This window comes from Phalacrocorax aristotelis, chromosome 1, assembly GCF_949628215.1.
Source record: "Phalacrocorax aristotelis chromosome 1, bGulAri2.1, whole genome shotgun sequence".
NCBI classification, from domain to species: Eukaryota; Metazoa; Chordata; class Aves; order Suliformes; family Phalacrocoracidae; genus Phalacrocorax; species Phalacrocorax aristotelis.
In genome coordinates, this window is record NC_134276.1 from 175,082,365 (window position 1) to 175,097,267 (window position 14,903).

Here is a 14,903-nt window from a genome sequence, read left to right on the forward strand (position 1 = left end):
ACATTGCTCTATGGAGAAAAAGTTGGCAAAGACTTGTTCTTTTGGTTCAGTTGCTTAAAAAGAGATAAGATCATTCTCTGACCATCCTCTAAACAGGCCTTCATCAAGCATCTGATATTCTCATGCTTGAAGGTTATTTTGCTACTCATATTTGTTATTCATCATTTTGTAAAGAATAAATGCCTTTGCTTAAAAAGTAAACAAATATTCCCAGTGGGGTTTGAAATGTACACCTCACTGATATGAACGGCTGTTCCTGTTGTAGGTTATTCATACCCACTAACTTCAGGCACTTAGTGTAAGAGTTTAGCTCTCCATATAATCAGTGGATACAGGTAAATGTCTCGAGAGTGTGATTCAAATCACTTAATTTAGGGAATAATTGCATACTTCCTAGACACCACTCATTAGGAACCTGCAGACTCTGGTCTTGAATAAAGAAATCAAAATTTGGTCTGTTAATCAAGAGAACACAAGGCAGAAATGTCCTTCACAATGGAAGCTTCCAGTGGCAAGACCTTAGGTATATAAAACAAGACATGTAAGAAAATGAGTAGGATCTCTATCTTCATATCATCCCAACAGTACAATAGGTTACCATAGAAGTAATAAAAGAAATATTTTACAGGAAAAAATATTTTTTAAAATGAGGAAAAAGAAACTCAGGAAGCATGCAAAGCAAACTTCTGTGTCTTCTTGGGAGTGACTGAGAGGAAGAGACAGGAATGCAGATAAGCCCAGCCTTGTGGCTCACAGCTGTTGCTTCCATATTTTCAGGGTTCTGAGGTCTAATATAAATCTAAGTTAAAAAAGAATTTTGTGGAAAACCCTGCAGAACGCAAACACTCATCTATAACATTGCATCTTCATAAACATGTTATTTTCACATTTTTCAGGAAGTTTTATGCACCCTTCACAGTTGCCTTCTGAGGCAGGTGAAAAAGCAGGACAGTTGGTCAAGCCTGAGGTTGAATTATTGTAAAAATGGGACTCAGACAATCCATTTTGACTGCCACAGTATACTTATCGGGCTGGTTTTCTACGAAAGACTTGTCCCCATTGTTTCTGACTGATTTTCTACACTGTAATGGCTCTGTAGCAAATGCTGTCTTTCTGAGTGTGAATTAGGATGTTTCATTGCATTGGGGATAAGCCACAGCGAGCATTGATGTCACCATGGGCTGAAGGTGCCAACAAATGGGAATTGGTGTGCTAAAACCAAGACAGGTGGCACTGTTGAATAAATACGCTCACTATTCTCTGGGCATTCAACTGGGAAACCAAAGCACATGAACAAACATTGCAGAGGAAAAGACCACTGCCAGCAACAGAGGTCCTGTCCCTCAAAAAGATCCTCCTGGATTATTTCTGGCAATAAAGGTTGAGGTTCCCTCAGGTGAAATCCACGCTCTCTGGATGTCACTGTGGATTTCACTGACTTCATTTTGGCTATCATCTTCATGCTGCCAGGTCAACACACTACTTCTTTGAAATATTTCAGGGCACCTAACATTAAAAAGCTTGTTCCTTGAGTATTTTGTCTCTATGAGGGCAAGGGTGTTTACTGTTCAACAGCTAAAATCATATGGTGAAATAATCTAAGAAAATCATTATATGTTGAAGTTTGGTTAGGCGCAATTGCAGCTCTCAGTATCATGTTACTTTATAACGCCCTGATGTTTCACTGCTATTAATACATGAACTTCAGTCAGAATATTCTGATTAAGTTAGTACATAACCCGATGTAAAAGCAAAGCCTATGTAAAAGGAAAAAAAGCATACAGAGAAGTCAGGTGGCTGACTGAAGGCCACAGTAAGTCAGTAGCAGAGCCAAGAATATACTCCTCATACTCCAGGGTATAGTACATATACCTGATCCCAAATCTCCTATTTCACCTAACAGACACATTCATTGTAAGCCAAAAATCTTTCACTAGTGACAGTGTTTTAGCCTGATGTAATGAGAAAGGACTGAGCTATTAAATCTCCTTCTCCACAAATGCTTTGTGACCTAATAAAATGTTCAGACCACCACAACAATTATTCTCCAAGCAATAGAGCTAAATTTTAGCAGTTTTTCAGTGCTGCTGTTCATGACTGAAATCATTATGTCTATTCCTTTACTCAGCCCACAGGCTGAGCTTAAGCAAGAATTTGCTGTACCATTGCATTAAATTCAGACCCAATAAATCAGCAGCTATTATAGTGTCTCTGGAGCTGGGTGTTTGGGGGCTTTTTTTTTTTCCTAAAGTAGTGGGAGCCACCAGGGGCATTAGCAGAGACTGGGAAACTGGGAAACAGATGAAAACTGTGATGGGAAGATCTCATAAAAACACTGGTGCTAGCTGTCATTCAGTTGCACCAACAGAACTCTGGAGTAGGACCACTCAAAAGAGTTTGGTATGGAGCACTAAGAACTTAAAGCGTGGGCACTGTACTGAGACGATGTGAAAGCCCACAGTAAGTTTCATGAGGTACCAATCATTTTAGCAACACTTAGAAACTAAGACATTAAAAATACACACTGCCTTCATCTACTTTTGATATGATGACATTTATACAAAAAGAAAATAAAATTAGCAAGTTACTTTTATGTGCCTATCAATTTTAAACTTGAGCTTTCTAGTACAGTTTGACTTCATATTTTAACTACGGAAAGAATGACAACCTCTTCTCTTTCGCCTTCCTCTAGCCTCCCCCCAAATATATACCCAACCAAAAAAACACCCAATCAATTTAGTTCAGCCTCTTGATGTTTGTATCAAAGCTACTACATGTAAATCTCAGCTGAGGAGCCAGAGCTGTCAGAAGACTATATGTATCACAGCTTTAGACTAGGTGCGTCCAAATAGCAAAATAAACCTACCGCAAGTGACAATCCAGAACAGTCATGAGACACAACATAGACAAGGAGGACATAGAAGGAAGAAATAAAAATTAAAACATCCACACACAAACATTAGTAAAAACCATGGAGAAATGACCTTTTTACAGTAGTACATTCATTAACAATTTGCCTCCCCTAGAAGCAACCTAATCCTCTCGGTGGCCCTTGGTGGAGTTGTGCACTCTACTTGAAAAAGTAAGCGTTGCCTGCAATGAAATGGCTTTCAAGGCTGAAAATGTAACCTTATTTTCAACTCATCTCCCACTTAACCTCAACTATATTTGCTCATAATCTATGTTATTTCATACACAGTTTCTCATTTGAAGTTGTGCTTAGGAAAGTGGACATTTTGAAGCACAAATATTCTAACAGAGACCAAAAATTGTATTCCACTTTCTGTAACATCTAGCTGTCATGTGTGACTGTGGAGCTGACTGAGTCTCTATGGCAAAAGGATATTTAACTATGTCAGGCTATAAAGCTCTATAATGATTTGGCATGGATGTGCAGGTCAGCACGGGTACATGTAGGTTAGAAGTTCTCTTTGAGAAACAAAACCAGACTAAGATGGAAATTATATTTTCAGAAGTTGATAATTTCGATTTACCAAATGCTACTCCCTTTCAAGTTTTGTGTGCCTAGGGAACTAGGATCTTGCAAGATGCCAAGTGCCTATCAACTGCTATTATGCACTCTCAGCTGAAGGCAGAAGGTAATTAGCACTTGCAGGTTCAGGCCTAACAATGACTGAACTAAGGTTTTTGGTTTTTTTGACAACATTTCAGATCTTTGGTACTGTACGTTGACCTTTATAATCCAGTAGATCTACATCTTGATCTTCAATTATTTTTTTAACATTAAAATTTCCTTTTTTAAAGAGCTAAAAGGTGTTCTTGTTATTCTCCTTTCTATTTTATGTCAGAGCCTCTAAAGTGGTTCAATTCTTTTAACTGAAATATTCCACATTTAGCATTGCATTGAGTTCAGCTAGGTATATTAAAATCTGCACTGATAATTCAAGATTAAACTATTAGAATAAATAATCAGTCATACAACTAAAATTTCACAAATTAGGAATTAAGTTGGTGGAAGTTATTGAATGCCAAGGACTTAAGATCTATACACTATCAGACTGCTAGTGTGAGGGTATACAAGTATAAAAAATGAATTTAAGGAGCTAATTTAAGTGGCCTGTTTTTGAAATCCTAGATAGTGAAGAAGAAGCTTGGCTGGAGAGTTGGTGATCCATCCACTTATTAAAGGTCTGACATTTACATCAACTGAGAATTTACCCTCCTTAGGTTTAACTGTGCAAAACAAAACATATTGGTCAAATCCCAAAATGTTTGGGCAAAAGTATGTTTGTATAGCTATGCAGAATATTTTGAATGGAATCATCTTAAAATACCTATCTGTGTAACATTTCGAAGTTTGAGCTCTCTTTGTAGACGAGATGCATGATTCAGCTTTTTACCAAATTTTCCCATGAAAAAAGCAGAAATTAAACTCAACAGTAATTACATAACGTAATTTTGCATTTACAGTATTTGTTTTCCAAGAATCCATGGTCATTTATCCAGGTCCTAATGAATATAATTAAAAACACTTAATAATATATTGTAAATACAACAAAGGCCTTACAAGATATGGAACAAATTCCACATAAATATCAGTCAACAAATTGCACATTATTTGTCCTACAGCGAAGTAATAGGTTTGTTATCATTGGTAGAAAATAATAAACACCCCAAGGAATTTTTCCACAAGCATAATCAAACAGTTCTTCCAAATTATTCTTGGTTCAATGGGAGGAGCTGGCTAACAGTAGCCCAGGGTAAACCAGCAATTGGTGATCTGATTTTTATGCATTGCTGAGGGGGAAATATCTCACAATTATTTAATATTAATAGCCCAGAACAAAGGCTATAAATCAAATACAGGGAATCTACAAATGCTAAATCAAAGTGCTTAAAGAAAAGGGGTTTGTTTCACATTCATCATATGGAGAAAATGAAATTAGAATAAAATATTTTTCAAGGGAGAACTCAAAACTTCTGCTCCATTGTTTTTTGAGCTCAGCCTCACTAACCTTCCTAACTTTGGAATAGCTGCATCTACATTAGTGATTTTGTGTACTGATGAGGTTGTTTTCAGGTGTGAATTTGTCTTGTGTTCGTGTTACGCACTTCAGTACACCATTGTGGCACATGACGCATCTTCTCTCCAGGTACAACCAAGGCTGAGACTGTGCACCAGGGCACTATGTAAAGTGTTCCACTTGCAATGTGGATGCAAGGGGCTCCAGCTGTTCATTTTTTGTGCCTGTGCAGGACTCCATTAGTTGCGGTAAGACAGTCTGGGATGGCTGTAGAGAAATCTGCTTTGCATTGCTTACTAGCATGTAGACACATGAGTCCACCTAGGACGGGCAACTGGTGTGAACTTCTTTAGCTGTAAGCATGCAATATGTACTTTGGTCTGAATATCAAAACAGATTGTGTTAGATCAAGGGATCCGCACTCTTTCCTTCATCGCTCACATGATGACAGTGTGCACAGTGGTCACTATAAAATTTTAATAGATACAGCTTGAAAGTAATTGATATTGCCAAGGTTTACTTTATTAGTGTAGCGTATACACTAGAAAAGTTAACTACTGCCTAATGGATCAACATTTTAGTAGTGGCTACTGCAATTCAGTAGCATGAACAGGAATAAAACAACTGGATCTTCAGTTATTTTCTTTTCATACTGTCTACTGAGCAAGAGCAACAAAAAATGTCCTCTTGTCTGATAATGAAAACTGGAAATAGCTTTGATAGCTCTGTACCTTTGAAGATTATCCATTATTTTCCTCCCCTTATCTGAGCTCCTTTCAAACTCCATTCATGTGATCCAGCTGCAGCTACTCATCAGACTTTTAAGGCTTCCTCATCCTCTCTCCTGATTTTGCTCTTCCCCTATCACACCTTACCTGCCTGCAGAAGCATGCTGACCTGTCCCAGGCCTCTTAAGACTGGCTGATAAGCCACATTGGTGGCTGCTCCATCACTGTACAGTGGCATCTCACCACTTGTTCTGGACTGCTCCATGGGCCTTTTAGCTACTGTGCTCCAAGCTTCTCTTCTTGGAGCATGTTCCCAATCAGCTCCCTAGCCCTCAGGTTCCCAGCTTTGGCTTGTACTTCTAATCAACCTGCCTTCAGCCCAGCGTTCTCCTACACTAGATCCCAACTTGTGGAAGGAACTGCTCATTCCTGACCATGCTTTTATCCTCTCTCTTTGGTTGGATAAGAGCTCCTGGACTGCTCTGGCTGAATCTTACCAGGGGTCTTGAGACCACAGACTTGACCATGCAGTATCTTTACAGTTATTGGCTCCTACTGAAGAGGTTTTGCAAAGCAATTCTCTAAATCTCTTCAGCATTTTCTGTTTGAAAAATGTAGCTCTTTGTCTTCTTAGCCTATGAAATCTGGCAATGCAGTGAGGACACATGGATACTTCACATTTATTTCCCCTTTCTTCTGCTTATGCTTAACAGTTTGCTCCAGGAAGGAAAATACTAAAACTGTGTTTAAAAAAAAAAAAAAAAGCTTTATTTTCTTTCAGGAACATATTATTCAAGTCTGTGGCCCTGAGGATTAGGTCCCGCAAACTTCTACTTCTCTTGCATGAAGCAGATCCAAACGACCAGTTTTTCTGCCCTTATGAAAATGATGCTGCTCAATGGCCATTTGCTAATATTTTCCTCTACGTTACTCAGTTGAGTGACACAGCTACAAGTATGGCCTGCTATCTTTAATCTCCTCCTCTCTAGTACAGAATTCATCCTCCCAACATCACTGTGGTGAACACCCCTGTACTTTTCCTTATTGGCTGTTTTCCCTTGTTTCTATGCTTCTCATTTTTATTTCTATACTGTTGTTTCTTTCTCTGCTGAACTTTTGCTTTTGTGTAAAAAGAGATTTAGAGTTCAGAGCTACTTCTGTTTATTATGTAAGCTCAGAAATACTGCTAGAAAGATATGCAAACACTGTACTAGGTCCTGGTCAAAGTCTTGAAAAATGACAGTGAAAATTGTGCGCATTTGTTTCATTTTTGGGACAGCTAAGATACTCTCAATAAATTTGCTCCTTCCAGATGAGTCATTATATGCTTGCTCTTCTTTTTTTAGCAGAGCAGGGAAATTGGCTGACTGCTTTATCAGTGGTGCCACACCCAGATTCATCTTTTGTGATACCACTGAGAAGATGCTGCCCATCAGTCTCCTCTTCACAGAGCCACTACTGAGGCAAGAAGCAGAACTTTTTGTAGACCCATCAAACAGAAACCTTCAAATGCAACTCAAGAGTCCAAGAAAAGGAGAGGTACTTTACCTGGTCTTTCATGGTTTTCCCTAAATCTTTAACATCTTTCATGTTAATAGCATTCTTCCCTCCCTTCTCCTTTCCCTTCTTCTTGTTCTTCTTTTTGAACAAGCATTTCTTACAGAGACAAAAGCAGCAGGTAAGGATTAATAGGACTGCAACTATGGCTATGGCTATTAAGGCCCAAGGTGGCACTGGAAGAGAAAAAGAGACACACACAAAAAGAAGGTGGTAAACTGTTAGTAGGGTTAAATTTAGAAACAAGCACATTTCTCTCACAGCTAAGCCTTTTTCAATGAAAATGCTTTGCAGAAACACGTGAAATCCTTTCTAAAATATCCTGTCATGAATTGTATATTTCTCCCAACTGAGCATTTGCACACACAACACCAATTTAACACATCGATCTATTTACATGCCTGGTGACACATATCAAACTCACTTGCAGCTATTTTGATTAACCAACCACCTGAAAACAATATGCCCAAAATATTTACACTGCGCAAATCTGTAAAATGCTCGGTACATTTAGGCAATTACTTGCTTCTTTCTTTAATTGTCTCCCCAACCCACCTGGCATTGTGGCTGAATCGGGTGGTACTGACTGGGAATTTCCCTTTTCTGGAATGGCATCCGATCCAAGCGGTCAGTCTGAATGAACAGCCCTTTTCCTCTGCCCACTGCTGTACTTGACAGACTCACAGACTCCTCGCAACAGATGCAGGTCAAGGTCACCAGTAAAGACTGACCAAGGACAAAGGACGGACCAATCCAAGGGCATTTGCCCTATTCGTCATCGTGCCCTAGTGCTAGCAAAGTTTCAGTACATAGCTATATTCGTACCTACACTTTCATATAAAGAAAAGCGTATGATCCATTTATTCATTCAGTCCAGGGTGCTGGACATGGCTGAAGCATGAATAAATAACAGAGAACACTTACTATGATAAAATGGTCTTGTTAAAGATCAGAATTTTTGGAAAAAAGGAATTAAGATGACACTTTAAGTACTCCAGAAGGGAATAATCTTCATACAAATCAGCTTTAATGACCACTGATCCCCACATTTAACCAGAACACCTGACAAAACTTTAAATCTTGTAAACTGTCATTTTCTAAAAATCTCAAAACGCACTGAGTCGATCAGGTCTGCAAGGCACTCTCTCAGTGCATTACCTAAAGGTCTCTAATATGATACAGAGCAAAACCAAAGAGTGAATCAAATTTGACATGTTGATGTCAGTGAATCACAAAAGGGAATGGACAGTATAAATAGAGAAAATGAATTGCTTAAAGGAGCTAAGCAGAGTGTGAAACATGGTCACAGAAACTTCCACTACAAATTACCAGTTCAGGAAGAGGACAAAGCACCTGCACCTTCCTTACTCTAAATTTAATGACCGTATTTCTAACTTTTATTCATGTGTCCTTGTTGACAGATACAAAAATAATGCAGGAGAATAGTTCAACAATAATTTCTGTAATACTTTTGTGTCTCCAAATGTTCATTAAATGCAGCTGCTATAAAAGGGAAGCTGTACCATATGTAGAACAAATGAGAACTGATTACTAAACAAATGAATGTTAAAAGATAAACAGTGAACAGATTAACAGCTGTTTATGGGTTGTATTTTATGGAGTCAGCAGCAGCAATTCTGCAGTTAAAATTGCATTAGATGTGCACTTATCACAACTTAAAATCTGTATTTCATGCATTAATGATTTCACTTCATCTTCAAATCTGGTGTGGTAACACTTTGTAGCACAACTGACTCTACTACAAATTTTTAATGTTTTTCATCCAGCACTCACAAATGTAAAACCATCGCCTTTCACAGGCAATGTGTGTTCTCAAATTCTAAACTTCACATGTGTACTTAGTCTGTTAGACAATTGGCATCTGAAATGGCATTCACATAACACTATACTTTATATCTGAGCCAATCTACAGGAGTTATGTCAATATGAAATTAATGCTGTGCCCAAATTTATCAGGTATTTGTTGTACTGCCTTGTTAGCAGTACTTGAAGCATGATGCCAGCAAATATGGGAAGCAGCAAGAATATGGGATAGGGTTCTGCCAGCGGGATGGCACTGTGGGAGGAAAGAGAGGAGGGACACATCAAATGCGGGTAAGCTGGGAGAACCAAGGAATTTTGGAGACAGGGAATGTGGGTGTTAATACGTTATATACATATGCGTCCTACAGATGAAAAAGTTTGTGTAGGTAGTGAAATTAGGTGCCTTTGTGATGAAACTATCATGTAAAGTGCTATTCTGGCACTGCTGTCTTGGTTCTCTGGAGCATGAACCATGTTGGGTGCCTTGGGGAGCATTTGAAACATTTGCAGATACCTCAGCTTCTTCTTTATAATGCATTGTCTGCTCTCATCTGTTTGTAATTTAATTTCACCCAACAGCTCTTGTGATGCAATTAAATGATCATCAAATTAATATCTGAGACACCAAGAATTATGCAGAATTCCTTATCTCTTCAAAGAAAATACACTTCCATTTTTATTAAACAAAAGATAAGCAATAAAGGAAAAAAAAATGGGATAACCCAAAATCTCAACATTTCCAAAACAACTTCAACATTCAAGTATGAATGGATTTTTTTTTTTCCCCAATAGAAGTGTACTGTCTCTGTCAAGGAGATGGCTCATCCGAGCACTGCCAGACAGATTGCCCAATCAGTGGATGTACATGTTAGATTTAAGACAAGTGAAACATACAGTTGTCATTGGCTTTGAAGTGATGTTTGTTTCCTTTCAAAAGCATTATTTAAGTAATTTTAGTTGTTAATCATTTTACAGAATACAGACAAGATTTTCAAAAGTTACTGGACTTCGAGGGTTTTCACATTTGTAGACCCCAGTTCATGATGCTGCCAGAGGAGCCTGAATTCCAGAAAAAGATGAGTTTTTAAAAATTAGTTTTCTATAAAATTGTCTCAAGGTGGACAGGCCAGAATGAAATGACTGAAGTCACTAGTCACTTTGGAATACTCAAGTCCACAGCCATTTATTTTTCAGCCTTTTTACCAATTGTGAATAATATGTACAAAAACCTTACCAAGAGTATATGAGCTTTCCTGGTTTTGCACAGTGGCTTACTTTGGAGATTCATATTGGTTAATTCCAGTTGGACTTTACCCACACTTCTGCAAGCTTTTCAAAGAATTTCATTTTTTCCAATGTTTAAATAGACAACAAAGGTAATCTACAGTTTGAAGACTACCCCCATCTATATTAAACCACTTCGATCAGGTTCAGTAACACAGTTTGAAACCTCAGGAGGTCTTCAGACATGATCCATTGAACAAAATACCTCTGTGGCAGAGGAAGCAGGGCGGGTGACATGAAAAACACGGATCCTGACCAAGCGCCTGACGTGTCAGGGAGCCAGAAGCTTCTTGTACAACTTGTCTTACCCAGCGCCTGCACAAGGGGGTGCTTTGAAACAACAAACTATGTGATCATGGAAAAGCTATTGGTTTAAGGATGATTAATATGTGTGTAAACTTTCTGGTATTTCAGTGCTATGTCTTTGTTCTGCTCCTGTGGGCAAATACAGAATTCTTATTTTAAAGAAGCTGTCATGAATCGCTATGTGATTTGGTGATTCTGCAAGGCTTTTAAAGACAAATCTATAGAAGGGGATCTGCTGAGTAGCACAGTTAGTAAATAAGGTTTTGAATAAGTCTTATTGATCCAGTCCAAACAGGGTATGCTCTAGGACTTTACTCAAAAATGCAGGAATGAAGCCTATCTGTAAAAGGAGAGTGAAGAGAAAATGAAATGCATGGCTTACTCCTGAGCAATAGCAGGACACTGAAAAGAGTAAGCTCTAGGAATCTTGATAATCAAGGCATTCTGGGTACCGATTTTGCATCCTTCACTCATGCTGAATACCAGTCAGACATGGATGCAGCTAAAGGAGCTGTGAGCTCTCTCATCCCTCTCTGTTGCTTCCTTCCACTAATGCCAGCCAGGACTGTGTGCATATCATGGGTCATTTCATGCATTTGTAGCATTTCACAAATACTGCAGCTGTGATGCACTTACATTACCATTTTAGTTTGGGCGTAGGAGTGCATTGATGAGGCATATCTCCAGACCATACCCACCTACCATACTAAGACACGTTATGCTCTGTCTGGGTGGCCACGATGGACTGAATGGGAATATATGCACCTGGAGCTCACCTAATGGTGCTCCAACTGCAAAAGGCACTTGGCCCGCGGGAGCAAACCTAAACCAAAGCTTCACCCCCACAAAGTTTGCCTTGTGGGGGCTGGGTCCTCAGGACCAACCACTTCACTCCACTGATTTGCTTCTACTGCACTGCACTAAATATAGCTTGTGTCTCAACCCGTTATTAAATCTTGTTTCACTGAATATGCTAGATTCAAAGGAAAGGATGTATTACTGAGTTATTCAATTTAAGAGCTACAAATTATGTCCTTTTATATAAAGATATCCTTACTTGGCCTTACACAAAATGCTTGGAGAGGTACAGGCCTTGGGTCTAAAACTGATGTTCCCGTTAGACAATCTAAAATTATCAAATGCCTCGGAGGACATTTAACTCCAGAGGAAAGACAGTTAAGAGGGAAGTCACAAAATGTGTAACACCATCAAAATGCTACAGTCTGTAAAACAGAATAAAATCCTTCGTCCTAATAATTTTTTTCCCTTTCTGTGTGCAATGTCAGAGGAAACTTTATTAACTTAGAGCCCAAAGAGAGGGAAGGTCAAGGAAGAACTGAAGAGAGGAGCTGAATTAAAAAGCGAAGACTTCCATACCTAAAAAGCTGTCCACTGTCAACTCCCAATTAATCAATTAAGCTGCCCATTTAAACTGTGACAGCAAAGGACTATGAGATAATGGCAGCTTCCACATTATTCTGCAAAGGAAGCCCATGACATGTCGGAATTGATAAATATTAATAATATAGGTTTCAGAGCGGGCGTGATACTTAACAGGAAGCTGCAACTGCCAAATAGTTGTATGTGAAGCGCATATTGCATTCATCTAAAGCTCTGGTAGCCTGAACATGAGAACACTGGCAGTTTTCATTTACTAAACCATAGTTTTACCTTAGCTTTTTGCACTTACAGCTTCTAATCAGGAATCAAACCCCATATATAGCCATATTCAGACTTTCTGTATAGAAAATCCCCAGGGGCCACATTTGCTGGGAAGCAATTTGACTTTCATTAGAAGTTACTTAAAGAAAAGGAAAATGTACTGAGAGCAAGGACCCAGGCAACAGATACCACTATTCACAGCAGAAGGAGGACAAAGGTGATCAATGCAAAGAAAGGGAAATGCTGATACGTGGTAAAATGACTTATAAAAGAGGAATATAAAAACTATTAATGCATACTTACAAATACAGATGATTTAAATACTAGCCTTCAGGCTTATACAGCTACCTTTCCGCCGCAAACACTCTTATGTACAATCTCTTTGCTTTAATAGCATGTTTGCAAAATATTATTTTTGCTTTCTTACATTTACCACAGGTTTTTTATGTGGTTCAAGTTCATGATGCTACCTTTGATCCATCACTAGAAGGAACCATTACTAAATATCTTAACGAATTCTCTCATGCTGCCATTTCCCCCTTCTCTATTTTTTGAGCATGTGCAGTTGCATAAGACTATCGCTATGAATATTTTATGGAAGTTACTGAAGCTTTAACTGTGCTAAGAGATGTGTGTTTTGACAGTGAAAGCTCCCCACATACAAAACAATCTGTGAAAGTGCACTGATCAGATGGGCTTCAGTCATTGAATATACTCCTGCCTATAGCTTCTTTGTTAGATATTATCATGCAAAATTATGCAAACTTTGTATGACTGAACGTTCCAGTCTTTGCAAATAAACTGACACTGAATTTAGCAGTAATCCTAGATATGGCTACAAATTTAGCTGAGGTGCTTCGGCTGCATGAGAATCTGATGTGCCTACTGTATGCTTCCAAAGCTGGAAGTCAAAATGCATAAAATGAGTAAAATATTTACCCGAAGATGAACCCACAGGTACTATTGGAATTTGCAGGTCATTTATGTTTATTATTGCTGGTATTAATTCACCTTTTAGGGCATGTCATGGTAAAGCACATCTACCCAACAGATCTTCCTTCTGCAGAGCAGAATGATTTCTGTCTCTGGTGCTCTCTCTCTCTCTCCTTCTTTCCAACATGTTTTGCTCCCTCTCTCCCTCAGCTCCTCACTGCTCAGTCTCATCAGCTCCTCTTCCCCTTGCCTCTCGAGACACGTGGGGGAGAAAACAAGGCAGGGAGTTTCCAGGTGAGACGGGATGGTGAGGCAGCCAGAACGAGGAATCAAAGCTACTGAGATGTGTCCTTCTTGAAGGAAGTACCTCAGAGAGATCGCAAAGGCCTTCAAGCTCAATTGTCAGGCTTCACCTGTACAAGTACTAAAATTAAAATAACTCCTCTGTTAACATGCCCATTCCCCTCCCTGGATCAAAATGAAACAGAATATGAGCAAAAAAGAGTTAATACAGATCTCTGCTGGCTGTCACTGTCAGTCGGGGCCACTCTCTTGGGCGTGTTTTCAGCTCAACCACCACTGCACAGCCTCTTTGGTGGCCACATGGCTCCCCAGGAAGGTCCCTCCTACGGTCTCCAGTGCCTGGCTGCCTTTCCCAGCAGTGCTGTGTTCTTGCAGAGCTGCTGGCTCTCCTCTCACCCCCTCACAGCTCCCAGCCCTCCTGCCGGCTCCTGCCTCTCCTTCCCTCCAGCAAATACAGCTGTTTCTTCCATTGCCCTCTGTGAAAGAATGATATTCCCCCACTTGGCATGCAATGGCCCAGAGGAGGAACGAGCAGCCCAGCTCCCTGCTCCACAGTGTGTCCCTTGTGAAGGACTGCAATGCTGGCCAGTGTGACAAATAAAACAGCCTCCCCTTTCTGGCAAAACCTTTAGGTCACTTACTACAGAAAACAGCATAGGGAAAGGAAAGAATTTGGTGGAAGATGCTTTCGAATCAAGTAGATAATATTTTTAGACTGATGCTTCCTATTAGTTCATATATCTGCTGCCATAAAGCTTTTAAAATAAAATCAATGAATTCAGGCTCTAGATAATTGCCAGAGAAAGCACTGGGCACGCTGAGCAGCTGGGGAAGATGAAGAAAGCTGGAGCCTTCAACCAGACCTGGAAGCCAGACAGGTTTGCTGAAGCCTTTCCAAAAACTGTATGTACCAACACCAGCTGAGGCTAAATACTTTCCTGAGAAGGGACAAAACAACCCATGGAGCTAATATTCAACTCTGACGAACAAAACTGTAGAAGCTTGAGATGCCGGTTTTCTATGATGTGGGCAATTGTATTTTGTGGTTAAAACACATTTCACTTTTCCTGTGACATATACAATATGTTATACTTCAAACTTCGACTGACAGTCTGAAGGAAAAAAAAGGAAGAAAAAAAAAAGTCGTGCAACTTCCTCTGACTTGGAACTGGAATTTTCAAAGGGACAAAATACTCCAGTCATATCAATCCCAGGACTCAAAAACCAAGAGAATAAGAGTCAAAAGTAATGAAATTGATGGGAAAAAAAATCAATTATGCCTATATAGATTTGATTTTCTTATCTGATTTCATTCATTGTA

The 14,903-nt window shown here is 39.3% G+C and overlaps 1 protein-coding gene across 3 annotated transcripts in view; it reads right to left on the reverse strand.

The window, feature by feature from the left end:
- The window catches only part of SYT1 (synaptotagmin 1), a 360,508-nt gene that overhangs the window by 92,028 nt on the left and 253,577 nt on the right, over positions 1–14,903 (reverse strand). For all 3 annotated transcript variants that reach the window (XM_075080749.1, XM_075080747.1, XM_075080748.1), the window contains one exon: positions 7,262–7,446. In XM_075080749.1, coding sequence (XP_074936850.1) covers positions 7,262–7,446 — 185 coding nt within the window. The remainder of the gene's footprint in view (positions 1–7,261; positions 7,447–14,903) is intronic.